This window comes from Onychostruthus taczanowskii, unplaced genomic scaffold (genome assembly GCF_017590055.1).
Source record: "Onychostruthus taczanowskii isolate IOZ18803 unplaced genomic scaffold, ASM1759005v1 scaffold18, whole genome shotgun sequence".
NCBI lineage: Eukaryota > Metazoa > Chordata > Aves > Passeriformes > Passeridae > Onychostruthus > Onychostruthus taczanowskii.
The window spans coordinates 14,154,029-14,167,753 of NW_024499017.1; the positions used below are offsets into that span (position 1 = coordinate 14,154,029).

The 13,725-nt window shown below is 43.6% G+C and overlaps 1 protein-coding gene across 3 annotated transcripts in view; it reads left to right on the forward strand.

The window, feature by feature from the left end:
- AP1G1 (adaptor related protein complex 1 subunit gamma 1) overlaps positions 1-10,201 on the forward strand; it is a 36,419-nt gene extending 26,218 nt beyond the window's left edge. For 2 of the 3 annotated variants that reach the window (XM_041400436.1, XM_041400437.1), the window contains 12 exons: positions 176-316; positions 613-667; positions 1,752-1,874; positions 2,187-2,276; positions 2,760-2,887; positions 3,469-3,573; positions 4,067-4,208; positions 4,776-4,902; positions 5,337-5,432; positions 5,666-5,826; positions 6,823-6,921; positions 8,953-10,201. In XM_041400436.1, coding sequence (XP_041256370.1) covers positions 176-316; positions 613-667; positions 1,752-1,874; positions 2,187-2,276; positions 2,760-2,887; positions 3,469-3,573; positions 4,067-4,208; positions 4,776-4,902; positions 5,337-5,432; positions 5,666-5,826; positions 6,823-6,921; positions 8,953-9,054 — 1,369 coding nt within the window. In that variant the 3' untranslated portion in view covers positions 9,055-10,201. The remainder of the gene's footprint in view (positions 1-175; positions 317-612; positions 668-1,751; positions 1,875-2,186; positions 2,277-2,759; positions 2,888-3,468; positions 3,574-4,066; positions 4,209-4,775; positions 4,903-5,336; positions 5,433-5,665; positions 5,827-6,822; positions 6,922-8,952) is intronic. The other variant, XM_041400438.1, reaches the window with a different exon arrangement.
- Positions 10,202-13,725: the final 3,524 nt, after the last annotated feature.

Sequence of the window (13,725 nt, forward strand, 5' to 3'; positions counted from 1 at the left end):
GCCTATAAACAAAAAAATACTGCACATTAAATGTGGAGGGCTGTTCTCACAGGATTAGTAAGTATTGATCTCTACTTAATTAAAAGTTAAATGCATTTTTGTAGCTAGATTTCATGGTTTTTTACATCCTTCACTAGGTGAAGTTACTTGATTGGTTTTCTGTCTCTTTCCCTAGGCGTGCGATGGAACTGAGTTTCGCTCTTGTTAATGGGAACAATGTTCGTGGAATGATGAAGGAGTTACTGTATTTCCTAGATTCTTGTGAACCAGAGTTCAAGGCAGACTGTGCATCTGGAATATTTCTTGCAGCTGAAAAGTATGGCATTGTTTTACCTGCTCATAATTTTTGGTACATCCTCGGGGTTGTGAACACCTTGTGTGTTGTTTCTCTCTCTGCTTGGTCCCAAGAGAGAATGTGTCGATTCATTTCTTCTCTGTTCACTAATTTATGTGTGGTTTGTCAGTTGTAGCCCTCCCTCAGTATTGGTGTTCTTCCTCATGAAGCGGTGGGCCAGGAAGTAACTGTAAGGGGGGGTTCTGATGATGCTGGGTTTTTTGCTGGTGTTGAAGACTGGCACTTACTGCTCTAACTTGTTTTCTTAATTTTGTCAGATATGCTCCTTCCAAGCGCTGGCACATAGACACAATTATGAGAGTCTTAACAACGGTAAGTGAAATTGCCTCTCTTGTGTGCGACTACATAAAATGTTCTTAATTCTGGAGGAAGTTACCATCAAGTTGGAGGTGGTTCTAAAGGCTGGCAGATAAATGCTAAAATACATAGAGGAAGTGTACTTATGATAGTCACATTTACTGAGTTTACATATTTCTGACTGGCTGCCTTGGGTCACTGAGTGATTTTTTAGAAGAACTGTACTATTTCAGAAACACACGGGAGTAACTGTGTAGCAGTGTTTCTACTGCAGTAATCACACTAGCATCTAAGGACATCTCTTGTACTGTCTGATTCCAATATACAGTCCTTTCAGAGGAGAGTGAATGTAGCCTGGAGTGACTTGCAAAGAGAAAGGGGGTGAAGGAGTTTCTTGGAATTACTCCAAGTTGAGTTTATCAAAACTTGTTAATGAAACTGTGTTAACAGCCTTCTAGCTCACCTTCTTTGGATTTAATTATTACACTTTATCTGCTTGAATTTTTGTATAAACATCACCGCTGAGGTGGAAGTGGAGCAATGCTTTGGCAACCGAGGGAAGAGATCTTGGTAAGTTGGGTAGGCAGTGTGTTCTGTCAGGCAAAGGAGTAGGAAGAGATTTAGCAGTATGAGGGTTCAAATTTGAGAAGTTCAGCAAAAATTAAGTCTGGCTAGGATGCTCTTTTGTCACCTTGAAACAGAGAGAAGTAGATTCGTCTTCTGAAGTGAGAATTAGTTTCTGTTAGAAGGCTGGCTGTGAGAATTGCTCTCAGATTTTACTTTCTCCAGTAAAATAATTGCCTTTTCTTGTCTGCTAGGTAAACCACTCATAAGGTTGTATTCATGTCTGCACTCTGTCCTCTTGCAGTTTCAGGGTATCTGTAGTGTGGATTTCTCTGAGTATAGTTTTATTTGTTGGTAAATGTGCTGTCCTGTACTTCTGCCGCCCTGAGGTTGCTCAAAGTCAACCATAAAGTGCTCATGGATGAAAGGGTTGGTTTTTATTTCCAGATGCATCAGGTGGTTTTGTGAAGGGTGTCACAGCTGCTAAGTGTTACTTAAGAAGGTCCATAGTAAAACGTAACAATTTTTCTTGCAGGCAGGAAGTTACGTTCGTGATGATGCTGTTCCTAATCTGATCCAGTTAATAACTAATAGTGTGGAGATGCATGCCTACACTGTGCAGAGACTCTACAAAGCCATCCTTGGAGATTACTCCCAGGTAAAACCAAATGCGGTTGGCTTCAGTTCTGTTGTTGTACTGCAATAATTATGCATGTTTACTAAGCATCTCAGGGAAAGCCAACATCACATTTTCTGGCTCCAAGGGAGAGACTGCTGAGCAGGTATGTCTTCTATAAGTTCATGTTCTTTTTAGTTTCTCCAGTTCTCTGTGTGGAATTCTTGATCGAATCAAATATTCCTCTTTCTTCTGCTGTGGAAGGCTAAGCTTGCTCCTGGAAATGTGGATAGTTTAATTTATTGTGCAGGCAGCCATTTATCTCTTAGCATTCTCTGGTTTTTCTTCCAACAGCAACCCCTGGTACAAGTTGCCTCCTGGTGCATAGGAGAGTATGGAGATCTTCTGGTGTCCGGTCAGTGTGAAGAGGAGGAACCAATACAGGTATACTTCAGGAAAGAACTGCAACTGGACACCTGGCTGAGGCTGGACCAAATTGATGCTGGCTAGGTGAAGGGAGTGCTTTCAGCAGTTCCCTAGCACTGGTGTCCATGATGGTAATGGACCGTGGACAGGAATCTCCTTCACCTGCTGCTGGCATGGACTGTGTAAACACTGGATGTGTGGAGTGTTGCTACAACAGGCAAAATGGTGGGGTTTCGGTGCCAGCTGATTCGGAAGAAGTCTGCTAGGGTCTTAGTGTATTTCAGTGATAAACCCGCTCTTCAATGTGTGAAACGGGAACTGTGTTTTAAAACTCATAAGATCTCCACCTGGATGCATGTCTCTCACACTCTGAACATAATGTTACAGGCTCAGAGTTGCAAAGGAGTGTGACATGGCCATTAGGCAAGAGACACATTGTGGTCTGGAAGTCTTGCTGTAAGCTCCTCTCTGTCTTAGTCTAACCTCACTGTACCTTTTCAGGTAACAGAGGATGAAGTTCTTGATATTTTAGAAAGCGTCCTGATATCTAATATGTCTGCATCTGTGACACGAGGCTATGCTCTCACTGCCATCATGAAGCTTTCCACAAGGTTCACCTGCACTGTCAAGTGAGTTCCCGTTGGTGGTATACTGCACAGGGCTTTGTTGCAAATATACTGACGTCAGTTGTCTTCAGTAGGAGTATTCCTTGAACATGTTCTGTTTCTGTGATTTACAAGAGTCATCATGTTAGTTGTTGGCTTTTACAGTCCTCCTTTGGTCACAGGGTGGAAGATAACTGCTGTGGGTACTGTTTTCTCTAGGGATGCCCTCTGCTGGGTGGGGACTTAATCGACATTGCTGTTTCTTGAAAACTCCTTAGTTTCAGTGGACTGTTCTTTCTGTTTTTGTTGGTTTTTTTTTTTTGGAAGATGGAGAGAAAAATAGCCTTGTTTCCTGTTGGACACTTCTCAGTGTGGGTAGTTGAGCTTTTTTATGCTATACCCTAAAGTAGTGTATTAATCACCTGCCGATGTTTTTGTGAAGGGACAGTTCATATATGGATGTTACATGGATACTGCTGTTTTACATGAGTTACATGGACTCCTGTTGAACAGAAACTCAGTAGCATCTTCAGGATGACACATGCTAATCCCTTGCTTATTGCTGCTAATTCCATGGTGTGTTTGTTTTCCGTTGCCCCCAACAGTCGCATTAAGAAGGTGGTTTCCATCTATGGCAGCAGCATTGATGTGGAGCTACAGCAGAGAGCTGTGGAATATAATGCACTTTTCAAGAAATATGATCACATGAGGTAAGTGCTGATAGAGATTTGGTGTTTGAAAAGGATCATTATCTGCTCTGATCTCCTGTGGATGACAGTGTGCTGTGAGAACTTTGGAGATTTTTCTTAAGGTTACAGAGGAGCTAGAATCCCTCCCCTTCTACAGGGTTAGTGAGTGTTTTAAGGACTTACTGTATCCTGTGTTATTGTAGGTCTATGGTCAGAGATTGTCTCTGCCAAAACATTTGTCCTGCTTTGAGCCTGAGTTTGTCAGGTGCTGGGGGGAAGCAGGAGACAGGAGGACTTGTTTGTCTTCTAGCTATCAACTAGTGTATTTGCACTGGCACAGAATGCCAGGGATTGCTTCTGACCACCTCAAACTGTCATGCAGTCTTGCAGTTCCCCTGTGTTGGAGCTCAAGGGAAAAGGCAGGTTCTCCCGTATATATCGGCTCTTGAATGTCTAAATATTTGGATTGGGATCCAGGAAGATGGCACAGTGTAACTATGTCAGCTTCTTTCAGGCCAGCCCTTCTTGAGAGAATGCCAGTAATGGAGAAAGTCACCACAAATGGCCCTGCTGAGATTGTACAGACCAATGGAGAGACAGAGACAGCAGTACTGGAAACCAAACCTCCACCTTCTGGATTGCAGCCTGCTAACCAGGTAACAGAAACTGACCCAGGATAAATTTCCCCTGCCTGTCAGACCACGTTCCAGCCTGTGCCAACAGCGAGCTGAGACCATCTCCCTCACCCTCTCTGCTTCTTTGCTGTTTCTGACTGGTGATGATTGTATCATTGCTCTGCTCTGATGGCTCTAATGTCCAGAACAGGTGTGTGGGACGGGTCATTGTAGGCTCAGGAGCAGGGTGGGATTGTATGAGTTGGTTATGGTGCTAATAATGCCAGGGTTGTGTGTTTGATCCCCTTATGGGCCATTCACTTTAAAGTTGGACTCAACGATTCTTGTGGGTCACTTCTGACTGAGAATATTTTGTGATTCCCCAAACTTAATGTGCATGAACCCAGTCCTTCCCTATCTCTTCAGTCCCTCAAGCATGGAAACTAGATTTCTTGTGGGGCATGGGATCACAGTGAAACTAAGAACCCCTCTAACTGGCCATCAGCTCAGGTGGTCTTCAGTTTGAGAACAAATAGAACACACTGCACTTGCAAGGAAAAGTTGCAGAACGTTGAATATATGTAAGTATTACATCCACTCTCTCATTAGGCAAATGATTTATTGGACTTGTTGGGGGGAAGTGATATAACACCTGTAATTCCCACTGCACCTACAAGCAAGCCAGCCACTGCTGGTGGGGAGCTGCTTGACCTCCTGGGAGACCTCAACCTAACAGGTGAGCAGGCTGCATTTCTTAGAAGTCTACATTCTCATCCCTGGGATGGGATGAGGGTGGGCTACTTCTTCATTGTTTTTTAAGTCCTAGTTTTTACACTTACTGTTACCAAGATCCATACTAGCATACAGATGGGAGTCAGGGAATGAAGTCGCAGGTTGATTCTGCATGATTAGCTGGTGAGACTTGAGCATTTTCACACCTGAGTCTAGGAATGCTGTGAGCCTTTCCAGAGAGGACTGTGGGATGTGAGGAATTAATTCCATTTGAATACTTGCTAGTTCTTGAAAGCAAAGAAGGGGAGGATGACAACACAGGTAATTTATAGAGTTTCATGTAAAGAAATACAAAATGCAGCAGTCAGTCTTTGGCAAAGGAGTAATTACTCTTCATTTCCTGACAGCAAAGTATTAATCCTTCAACATTTCTTGTAGGTTCTCCAGTATCTGCCCCTGCACCCCAGATAGCACAGCCTCCGTTCCTGCTCGATGGACTTACATGTCAGCCTCTCTTCAATGATATTGCTGCAGGTTAGGGACGTTGTAAATCCTTTGCCTGAAGTGCCCCAACACCTAACTAGAAGAGGAAACAAGGAATAGTAAAAAATAATAAAAGGGAGGCAATTTGAAAATGTGCCTTAAATACTGGAGCACAAGGGGGTGTGTTTAATTTTCAGAAGAGTCTGGGATAAAGTAAGTGCATACTATGATGTTGAGAATGATCTCCAGATTCTGTAGGTCTGCTGCTTTTTTGTTTCCTACAGGAATCCCCTCCATTACTGCATACAACAAGAATGGGCTGAAGATTGACTTCACCTTTGAGAGGTCGAACACCAACCCTAGTGTCACTGTAATCACGATACAGGCCTCCAACAGCACAGAGCTGGATATGACAGATTTTGTTTTCCAAGCTGCAGTTCCAAAGGTAGAGCCACTTAGGGCACCTGCAGTGAGAAGTGGAAGGGCCAGTTGCAAACATTTCCTAATTGCCACTTTCACATAGATAGAAACTTGTAAGGTAAACAAAGCTGAGAACTATTCCAAGTTTCTCTTAGTGAACAGTTAGGTCATCTCTTTCCAGTCTGAAACTATATGTTGTAAATGCAATAAAACACAGATTCCAGTCAAATTGGATCACTTCTGCTTAGACAAAATTGTGTTTTGAAATCACCACTTTCTAGAAAAACGGCTAAACCTCAGTAAAAAAAAAACCATATAGGTGAAAATCAGTATTTTGGAGACAATAACCATACCCTTTATTATTAATTTCTAAGAAATATACTTTGTTTTGTGGAGCTATGAATGCATGAAAGAAAAAATCTTTTGAAGCTATTAGTTGCTTATAAAAATATAAATGAGTCACAATATGGTGATTAATGGCATTCCTCATTTAAGAAAGTGAATTGTTTCCCCTTGCACTCAGCTGCAGCACAAAATGCAAGTGACAGATATTGCCTAGTTTATAGCAGAGCAAACTATTGAAGCAGCATGTTACTGGAATGCTCTCCAAATTTGGGAAAATACATTCACTTCTAGGAACCAGTATTCCTCTAACTTGGATTCAGGTAGGTTTTACACCTACTATAGGAAGGAATCAGAGAAAGGACAGTCCTCCTGAGGTTAGAGGTGTGCTGACTGTTTCTCTGAGTGCAACACATGGAAGCAAGCATTGCTGCTGATCTTGGTACACTGCAGTAAGCACTCATCTTCTATTATTTGTGTTAGCTGGATCCTACTTGCTTAGAAAGCAGGTGGGCCAGTGAATGTGTTGTTCTTACAGAGCAACAAGATAGGGAATTCAGGAACTGATTATTTAGAGCCAGAAACTGAACTTTTAATTTTCCTTGCTTTCTTTCAGTGCAAACAAGTCACTTCTTACTTGATTACACATCCAATTTTTTTCTTTTTGCCCTGTTTTCAGACATTCCAGCTGCAGCTTCTGTCTCCCAGCAGCAGTGTCATCCCTGCATTTAATTCTGGGACCATCACACAGGTCATTAAAGTCCTGAATCCACAGAAGGTGAGTGATTTCAAGAAAAATTGTTGAAGATACTGTCTTGTAATCATTAATTTAATGCAAGTCAGGGGTGCATCTCTGATGAGAGGTAAGGAGTGATGGTAGTGAATGATATGTTTTTCATGGCAGTCACTTTGGTTAGAGTTAGGAAAAAGTAATGAAAAACACAGGAGGTTCTGGACACAGGTTTGGACTTCTATTTGGTTATACTGCTGAAACAGTTTAATAGCTTTGCTATCTCGAAGTCATTCACACCTTGCATTGCAGTGGTTGTTAAGTTTTCAAATGGCCAGAGGAGCTTAACCTAGTGTTTCTATGGGTTGTAAAAGTGATGTTTGGAAGGCAAGCATCTTGACACATAAAGATATTCAGCATTTGTTCACAAAAAAGCAGCTTGATCCATATTCTTAAATTGTCTGTTAAGTGGTCTCATTTGTTTTTAATGTGATGAGTGTAGTTTTAAATAGTTGTTGGAAAGAATCTTTAGGTGTGATGTAATTGTAATTCCATTTGTTTTACAGCCTTCAGAGACAGGCTTCAAGACTGGGACACAACAGACTTGAGGGGGGGAGGGAGGGATGTGGCCCACAACTCCTCCTTAAGAGGGTTTGCAAGTGCTCAGATGGCATCAGAAAGAAAAAAAATTGAGATCATACTTCTTCCTTTGAAACAGCCTTATGATCCTAAATGACTCTAGGAACTTAAAACATCGGGAGCTTTTCATAGGTTAAAACTGATGTACTGCTCTAGATGTAAAGTATTTTTGCTAGATTAATGTGCAAGTGAGAAAAAAAATCACAAATTTCAGCCCAAGTTTTACTTTTTACTGAATGTCAGTCTTCTAGTGCATAGTTTTTGTGGTTTCCGTGCATCTCCCTTTATTTCCATGTAGTCTGCTCACCTCTGCCTATATTAAGCCACAAGACTAATTATACATCTGATACCAGTTTCTCTGTGATGCTGTAGAGCACCTTTCAAAGATCACCTTGAAAGTTATTTTCTGAACTTTGGAGGATTTAGGTGTTTTACTGTAATGTGCCAGAATGGGACCTGCAAGGTGAAACACACCTAGGGTAGTGGCATGCTTTCTTGTAGGAATGCCACAACTCCTAGGAACACTTCAGAGTACAGGGGTGCAAAATAAAGCCATCATGCTGGGTTGAAACTAATGGCTAGTTTTCCAAAATGACAAACCAAGAAGTGACAGTGATGATGTTGATCTATTCGTCATACAGCATAACTTCTTTATCCTAAGCCTCGTTGAAGCAGTCATTGTCTTCCTTTTTTCCCCTCTGCTATCCCTTTTGTGTATTTGTCTGTAGGTCTGGAGAAAAGAGACAGAAATGGTCAACTTCTGGCTTTTTATTTTTGGATTTTTTGAGAGAGAGAAAATGGGGAACCTGACTAGAGCATGCTGTACTCTAGCTGTTTTTAAGGGCCACCTAGTATCTAGGTGACAGTGTAAAGCGATCTCTGAGCTATTACATAGTTTAGTTCCAGCAGAAGGGAATGTTCTTGGAGAATCTGTTTCCAGTCTTTCGTAGGCTATTTCCTTCACAGTGCTGCTGAGCTGTGCAGTACTTGAAGTTGCCAGACTGCTGCATTGAATGGATGGCCCATCTCTCCCTGCAGGCCCAAGTGCAGTGCAGCAGAGTACAGATCTGCCACCTGCTTTATTCTGTTGTTAACTGGAATTTGAAGGGGATTAATTTTGTATTTAAGGACTTCAGTGCTTGGAAGAGCAGGGCCAGTGCAGACGCAAACATGGGTAGAAGCTGTGCTGTATCTTTTCTAAGAGCTTGTACCTGATCTGAGAACTACAGTGACCAATGAATGTCCCAGCAGATGGAGCGTTTATCTGTAGTGTCATAGCTCACCCCACACACACTCCCAACAAGCTCTTGCAGTCAGGAAAAATCTGTGTTGAGTATTCGTGGGGTAGGGGAGGGGAACTGGATGAGGTAGGAGTCTCTGACCTTTAATGAAGACCTGAATTTGTTTTGTGTTTATTTGTTTCCCCCTTTTCTCTTGCAGCAACAACTACGTATGCGGATCAAGTTGACATATAATCACAAGGGCTCAGCAATGCAGGATCTAGCAGAAGTGAACAACTTCCCCCCTCAGTCTTGGCAATGAGGCTCTGGCACCATTCTTATTTCATCCCACCCAATCAAAAGAACTCTGGGAAGAAGGTTGTGATCCTTGGCAATCCCCCAAACTGCACCATGGGCATGGGGAACGAAAGAGACCTGCTGATGAGGAGGAATTTTCCTGAAGTGATTGCTGACTCTGAAGCATATCTGTTAAGATTAATCTCCTCTCCTCTGCTGATGAGGCTGGTGGCTTGTGGAGGCTACTGTGCACTCCCTCACACATGCATTCACAGCCAGAAGCAACATTCCCTTCTCCCCTTCCCCACCGTCCTTCCCCCTCAAAAAGGAACATAGCCTGGTTGGAAGAGAAGTCTGGAATTTCTAGCAGGGAAACTTTCTTCTCTCTGCAGCAAGTGAGCAGTTGCTCCTTCTTTCTGCTGTCTTTTTTTCCCGGGGGTGGGTAAGGTGTGTTGTCATTCATTTCTAGCTGGATTCCTTCAGGCATTTTCATCTGGGACTCAGATGAGGTCTTGGGGAATGCCAGGCTGCCCTTCGTCTTTCTTCTTGTATCCCCTAGGTCTTAAGGGGCTGGAGGCTTCTTATGACCTACTCAGTGCATTATTGTGTACACGCACTTCTTAGTTATGTGCTGCATACCAAGAGCAAGTGAGGCCTTTGGAGTTCATCTGCAAACCTGGAACACAGTGCAGGAGAAGAGGTGCTGGTAAGAGTTGGTAAAATTGCTTCGGTGCTGTACTTGGAAATGAAGCCCTTACACCTGAATTTTCTTTCCTTCCATCAGTAGGCACAGCCATGCAGATTCAGAGTCTTCTGTAGCTTCCCCAGACAGTGAAGTGAGTTATGAGAGATGTAGAGATAAAAGGAGCAGCTGGTTTTCTACCACATACGGTTTCAAAGTCTTTCAACCTGTTAGTTGTGGTTTATGGGTAGAAAAGACACATTCAATTTTGTAGATCAGTTTTTGGGCAAGGGCTTTGCTCCTGCTGGGAGACTCATCTGAGACTATGCTGCAAAGTTGCTCTTCCTGGTTATTCCAGAACTTCTCCCCAATTTTATTTCCAGAGCCTGTTGTAGACCCCCTGGGTTCCATTTGAGTTACTTCTGACTGGGATATTTGTGTTGTATCTGTAATATTGGCACTGAAATAAAGACCATGCAGTTTAAAGAGATCTTTTCCCATTTTTTTACTCAGTTGATCCTTGTTCCCCTTTCAGAATTAATGTGCCAGTTCACATTCAGACTGAAAGTAACTAAACTGTGTTTTGAACACAAGCCAGTTGTTTGAGTATTTGGATCCAAAGATGCAAGGTCTGGTTGGTACCCCTCTGAGCTCACAGAAAGCTGTGTTCAGGGATGTCCCTGCAAGAACTCCTGGGAGGTGGTGCAGTTCTGGGCAGTCTCTAGGAGGTGATGTGTAAGACAGACAAAAGCACAGTGTGACAAACTCCAGATGTTCAGTGCTCTTTAGGATGTATCTTATGACATCTCTTAGGTCTTAATTTTTGAGTGTGCTGGTAAGCTGAAGGTTGGGCACTTCTGCTTCAGTTCTGTTCTAGGGCTTTGCAAATCCTTGAGTGCTCTGAGTGCAAGCTTAGACAGCTTCTTGTGTCCACAGAAGGGCTAATACTGGCCTCCAGTACTTGCCAAAAATACTGCAAGAGTGATCCACAGTGTACTTAGGGAAAACTGAATACTTGTTCTGCCCTTGAATTAGGAGCAGGAGGGCACTGAGGGTTGTTCAGTCTGGTCTGGTCCTGACTTCATTAAGCAATATAATGTAGGACTGACACTAATTTAAGTGGTGGTCCATGGTAGTGGAGTAAATTTATCTTCTCTTGAAGGGTATTTTTGCTACCTTACTGATTGAACTGGTTTGGGCCTTCGGATTAGCAAAGAGCTTTTTTTTTTTTTGGTACTGGCATCAGTGTAGGGTTATAAAATCTAGAAGAACAATGTATGATTTCCTTAAAATTAATTTTGGGTTGTGGTAGCGTCATGCCTTGGCTATCAGTGGAGAGATATATCCTATGCTTAGCTGAAAGCGTCAGGAAACAGGCAGTTTTGCAGGAAATGGCTGAATCAGGGTCCATTTCTGGTGCTGAGCATTTAGCTTAATCGTTTTCACTGCAGTTGTGGTTATTCATTGCCCCACTATCTCAAACTCAGTGTTGAAAACTGAGCATGTTAGATCCATACCCCAGTGAGCTCTGAGAGCATCCCAGATAAAAAGCTAATGGGAAGTCTTTGTCTTGGTTCTTGAACTCCTCATAAGCTCTACCATTCTCTTCACAGAGTTGTACATGATCACTCGTACTGAAAGCCAGCATGCCTCGCTCTCCCTTTGGTTTTGCTGGGAAAGAGCACTGGTACAGGAAATTAGATGGGAAGGAAGAAGAAAATGGTCTCTCGCCTGGCCAGTTTGTTGCAGCAGAGTTGGGAACAGTGTATGTTGTCCCTCTTGTCATGCTTGTTTTCTGTCCCCTAGAGCAGCTGTCCGTCTCTGGTAAGCTTGCGGGGTGAATTCTTTCTGTGTTCTTGGCTCCTTCAGCCACCCTTGCACTGTGTCTGTGGGGAAATGGGCATTTCGTCCTGTATTTGAGTTGAGCTGGAGGAGGCAATGCGTGTACCCAAAATACGTTTTGCAGGAAGCCATCCCTTGGCTGTGAAGTACTCCTTTGTAGCAGCCAAACATTCCAGTTGTCCTTGGGGCTCTCCCCTCCTCACTAAGGGATGGATGCTGACATTACACAAGAAGGAAGGCCAGGCTTCACATCTTCCCCTATCTGCAACACCAGATAATGCTGCTTGCTCCTTGACCCCCCTGTGCATTTCGAGCTCTGTGCTGCTGCTGTGGTTTTCCTCTGGAGAGCACTCGCACGTCTGAGGCACTCCAAGCATATGCTGAGTCCTCTTCCCACTGGTTGAAATGCAACAATTCTTACAGGTCTGGTCAGCGTTTTCCTTGCTTCAGTGTAAGGGGGATATAAAGGCACCAAGTTACGGACTTCATGGCTAATCTTACTAGTATCTGCATGGGAGGCTTTGGAACTGGGAGACACTGGATGTCTGTTTTTTCAAGTGAATGTATTTTGAGTCAAAAAATGACAAACAATAGTGGCCATAATGGGCCTGAAGGGGGAGGAGACATGGAAAGGTCCTAAAAGTCGACTTTGTCCAGGTCTTGATGGCACAAAATATGGCCTTGAACAACTTACTGAAGCAATAGCAGTGAGGGGACTGTCTTTACAGTACCTTGGATCTATAATTCAGAAGATACTGAAGCAGCTGGGAAAGGTACCAGTGCCTTGCCTAAGGCTGGTACTAGCTGTGAGCCGCAGCAGCACTGACGCTGGTGCACTTTTATGTGTTCATTTTCTACTTGGAGGCTGTGAGGGAAGGAGCTGCTGGACTGCTTCCCTTTTAACTTTCACTCTACTCCTGTATATTCCTTTTTCTTTCGTGATGTTGTAATTTAAATTTTACAGAGAGCCCCATCCCACCTCTTAGACAGTACAGATTAAAAAAAGGCAAACAAAAAGCAATCCCCAAAAAACCCACCAAATTTAAAGTGAAAAACGTGCCATTTGAGGCAGGGCACCTGTTGGCACTCAAAATTCTGGAGACCTATTTTTGAGATGTGAAAAATTTAGGTAAATGCTGAGTAATAGGTGAGTGAGGAGCTTAACAGATGTAAACATTTACATGGGATGCATTAGACTTCTGCTGTGTGTATTGTCTTTTGGTTGAAACAAATTATGAAGTGACTAATAAAATGAGTCAATATTCAATGATTTAAAATTGCCTTGTTGCTTTCTACCAATACAGTGGGATAGAATGTTTTGGTTCTTAATGTTTGGCCATTGCAATGTCAGATGATGCAAAATAGTGAGGCCATGTTTTGAAAAAAACATTACGGGAAATTTTGGAGACCAAGATGAGTGGACAGTTGCAAAACGCTGGAGCACTTCCTGTGGAATACCATGCTGAGAAGAGAGCATGTTAGTTACGAGCAGCAGTGCTTGTTCAGATGCTAGAAAGGTGTGGTGGGATCTGAACACAAGGAATGTGTTTGGAGCCTGCTCTGGGAGCTCGGTAAAAGACCCCTTTCATACTCCATGTGGCACTTGGACAAGGATTGTCACCATATCTCTGTCCCCACGTGTGCCTGCTTTGTGTTTTCTAGTCACAGTCACGTTTCCCTATATGACCTTTCATGTCTTTTCAAACGCGCAATTTCACTGTGGGGAAGGTAGCTTTTTTTAAATGTTCTTGATCCTGTTCAGGCAGAAGCAGCGGCTGTCCTAAAACATACTCAAATTCTTGCAAACTGTGTCATGATGATGTCATTGGTAGACGGTGACGTCACTAGTAGTTATTGACGTTATTAGCAGCAGCCACTAGTTGAGACTGGCAGAGCTCAGGTGCTGTACCTGCAGGGCAGCAGGAGCACGGTGCTGTTCGGCTGTTGAGCAGCGTGCCTCCGGCTGCGGGGCTGCTGTGACCGGCTGGAGCTATGTGCGTTTGCAGCGTTCACGTCAGGTTTGCCTTCTCCCCGCCCGCGGGCGGGCGGCTGGCACTCGGCAGCCCTCGCTGGTGGAAGGCACGGACGCAGGCAGGCACGGAGCTCGCGGGCCCGGCCTGGGGCGGCTCGGGGCCGCGCCGCCTGCCGCTCCCGCCGCCGGGCGGGGCCTGG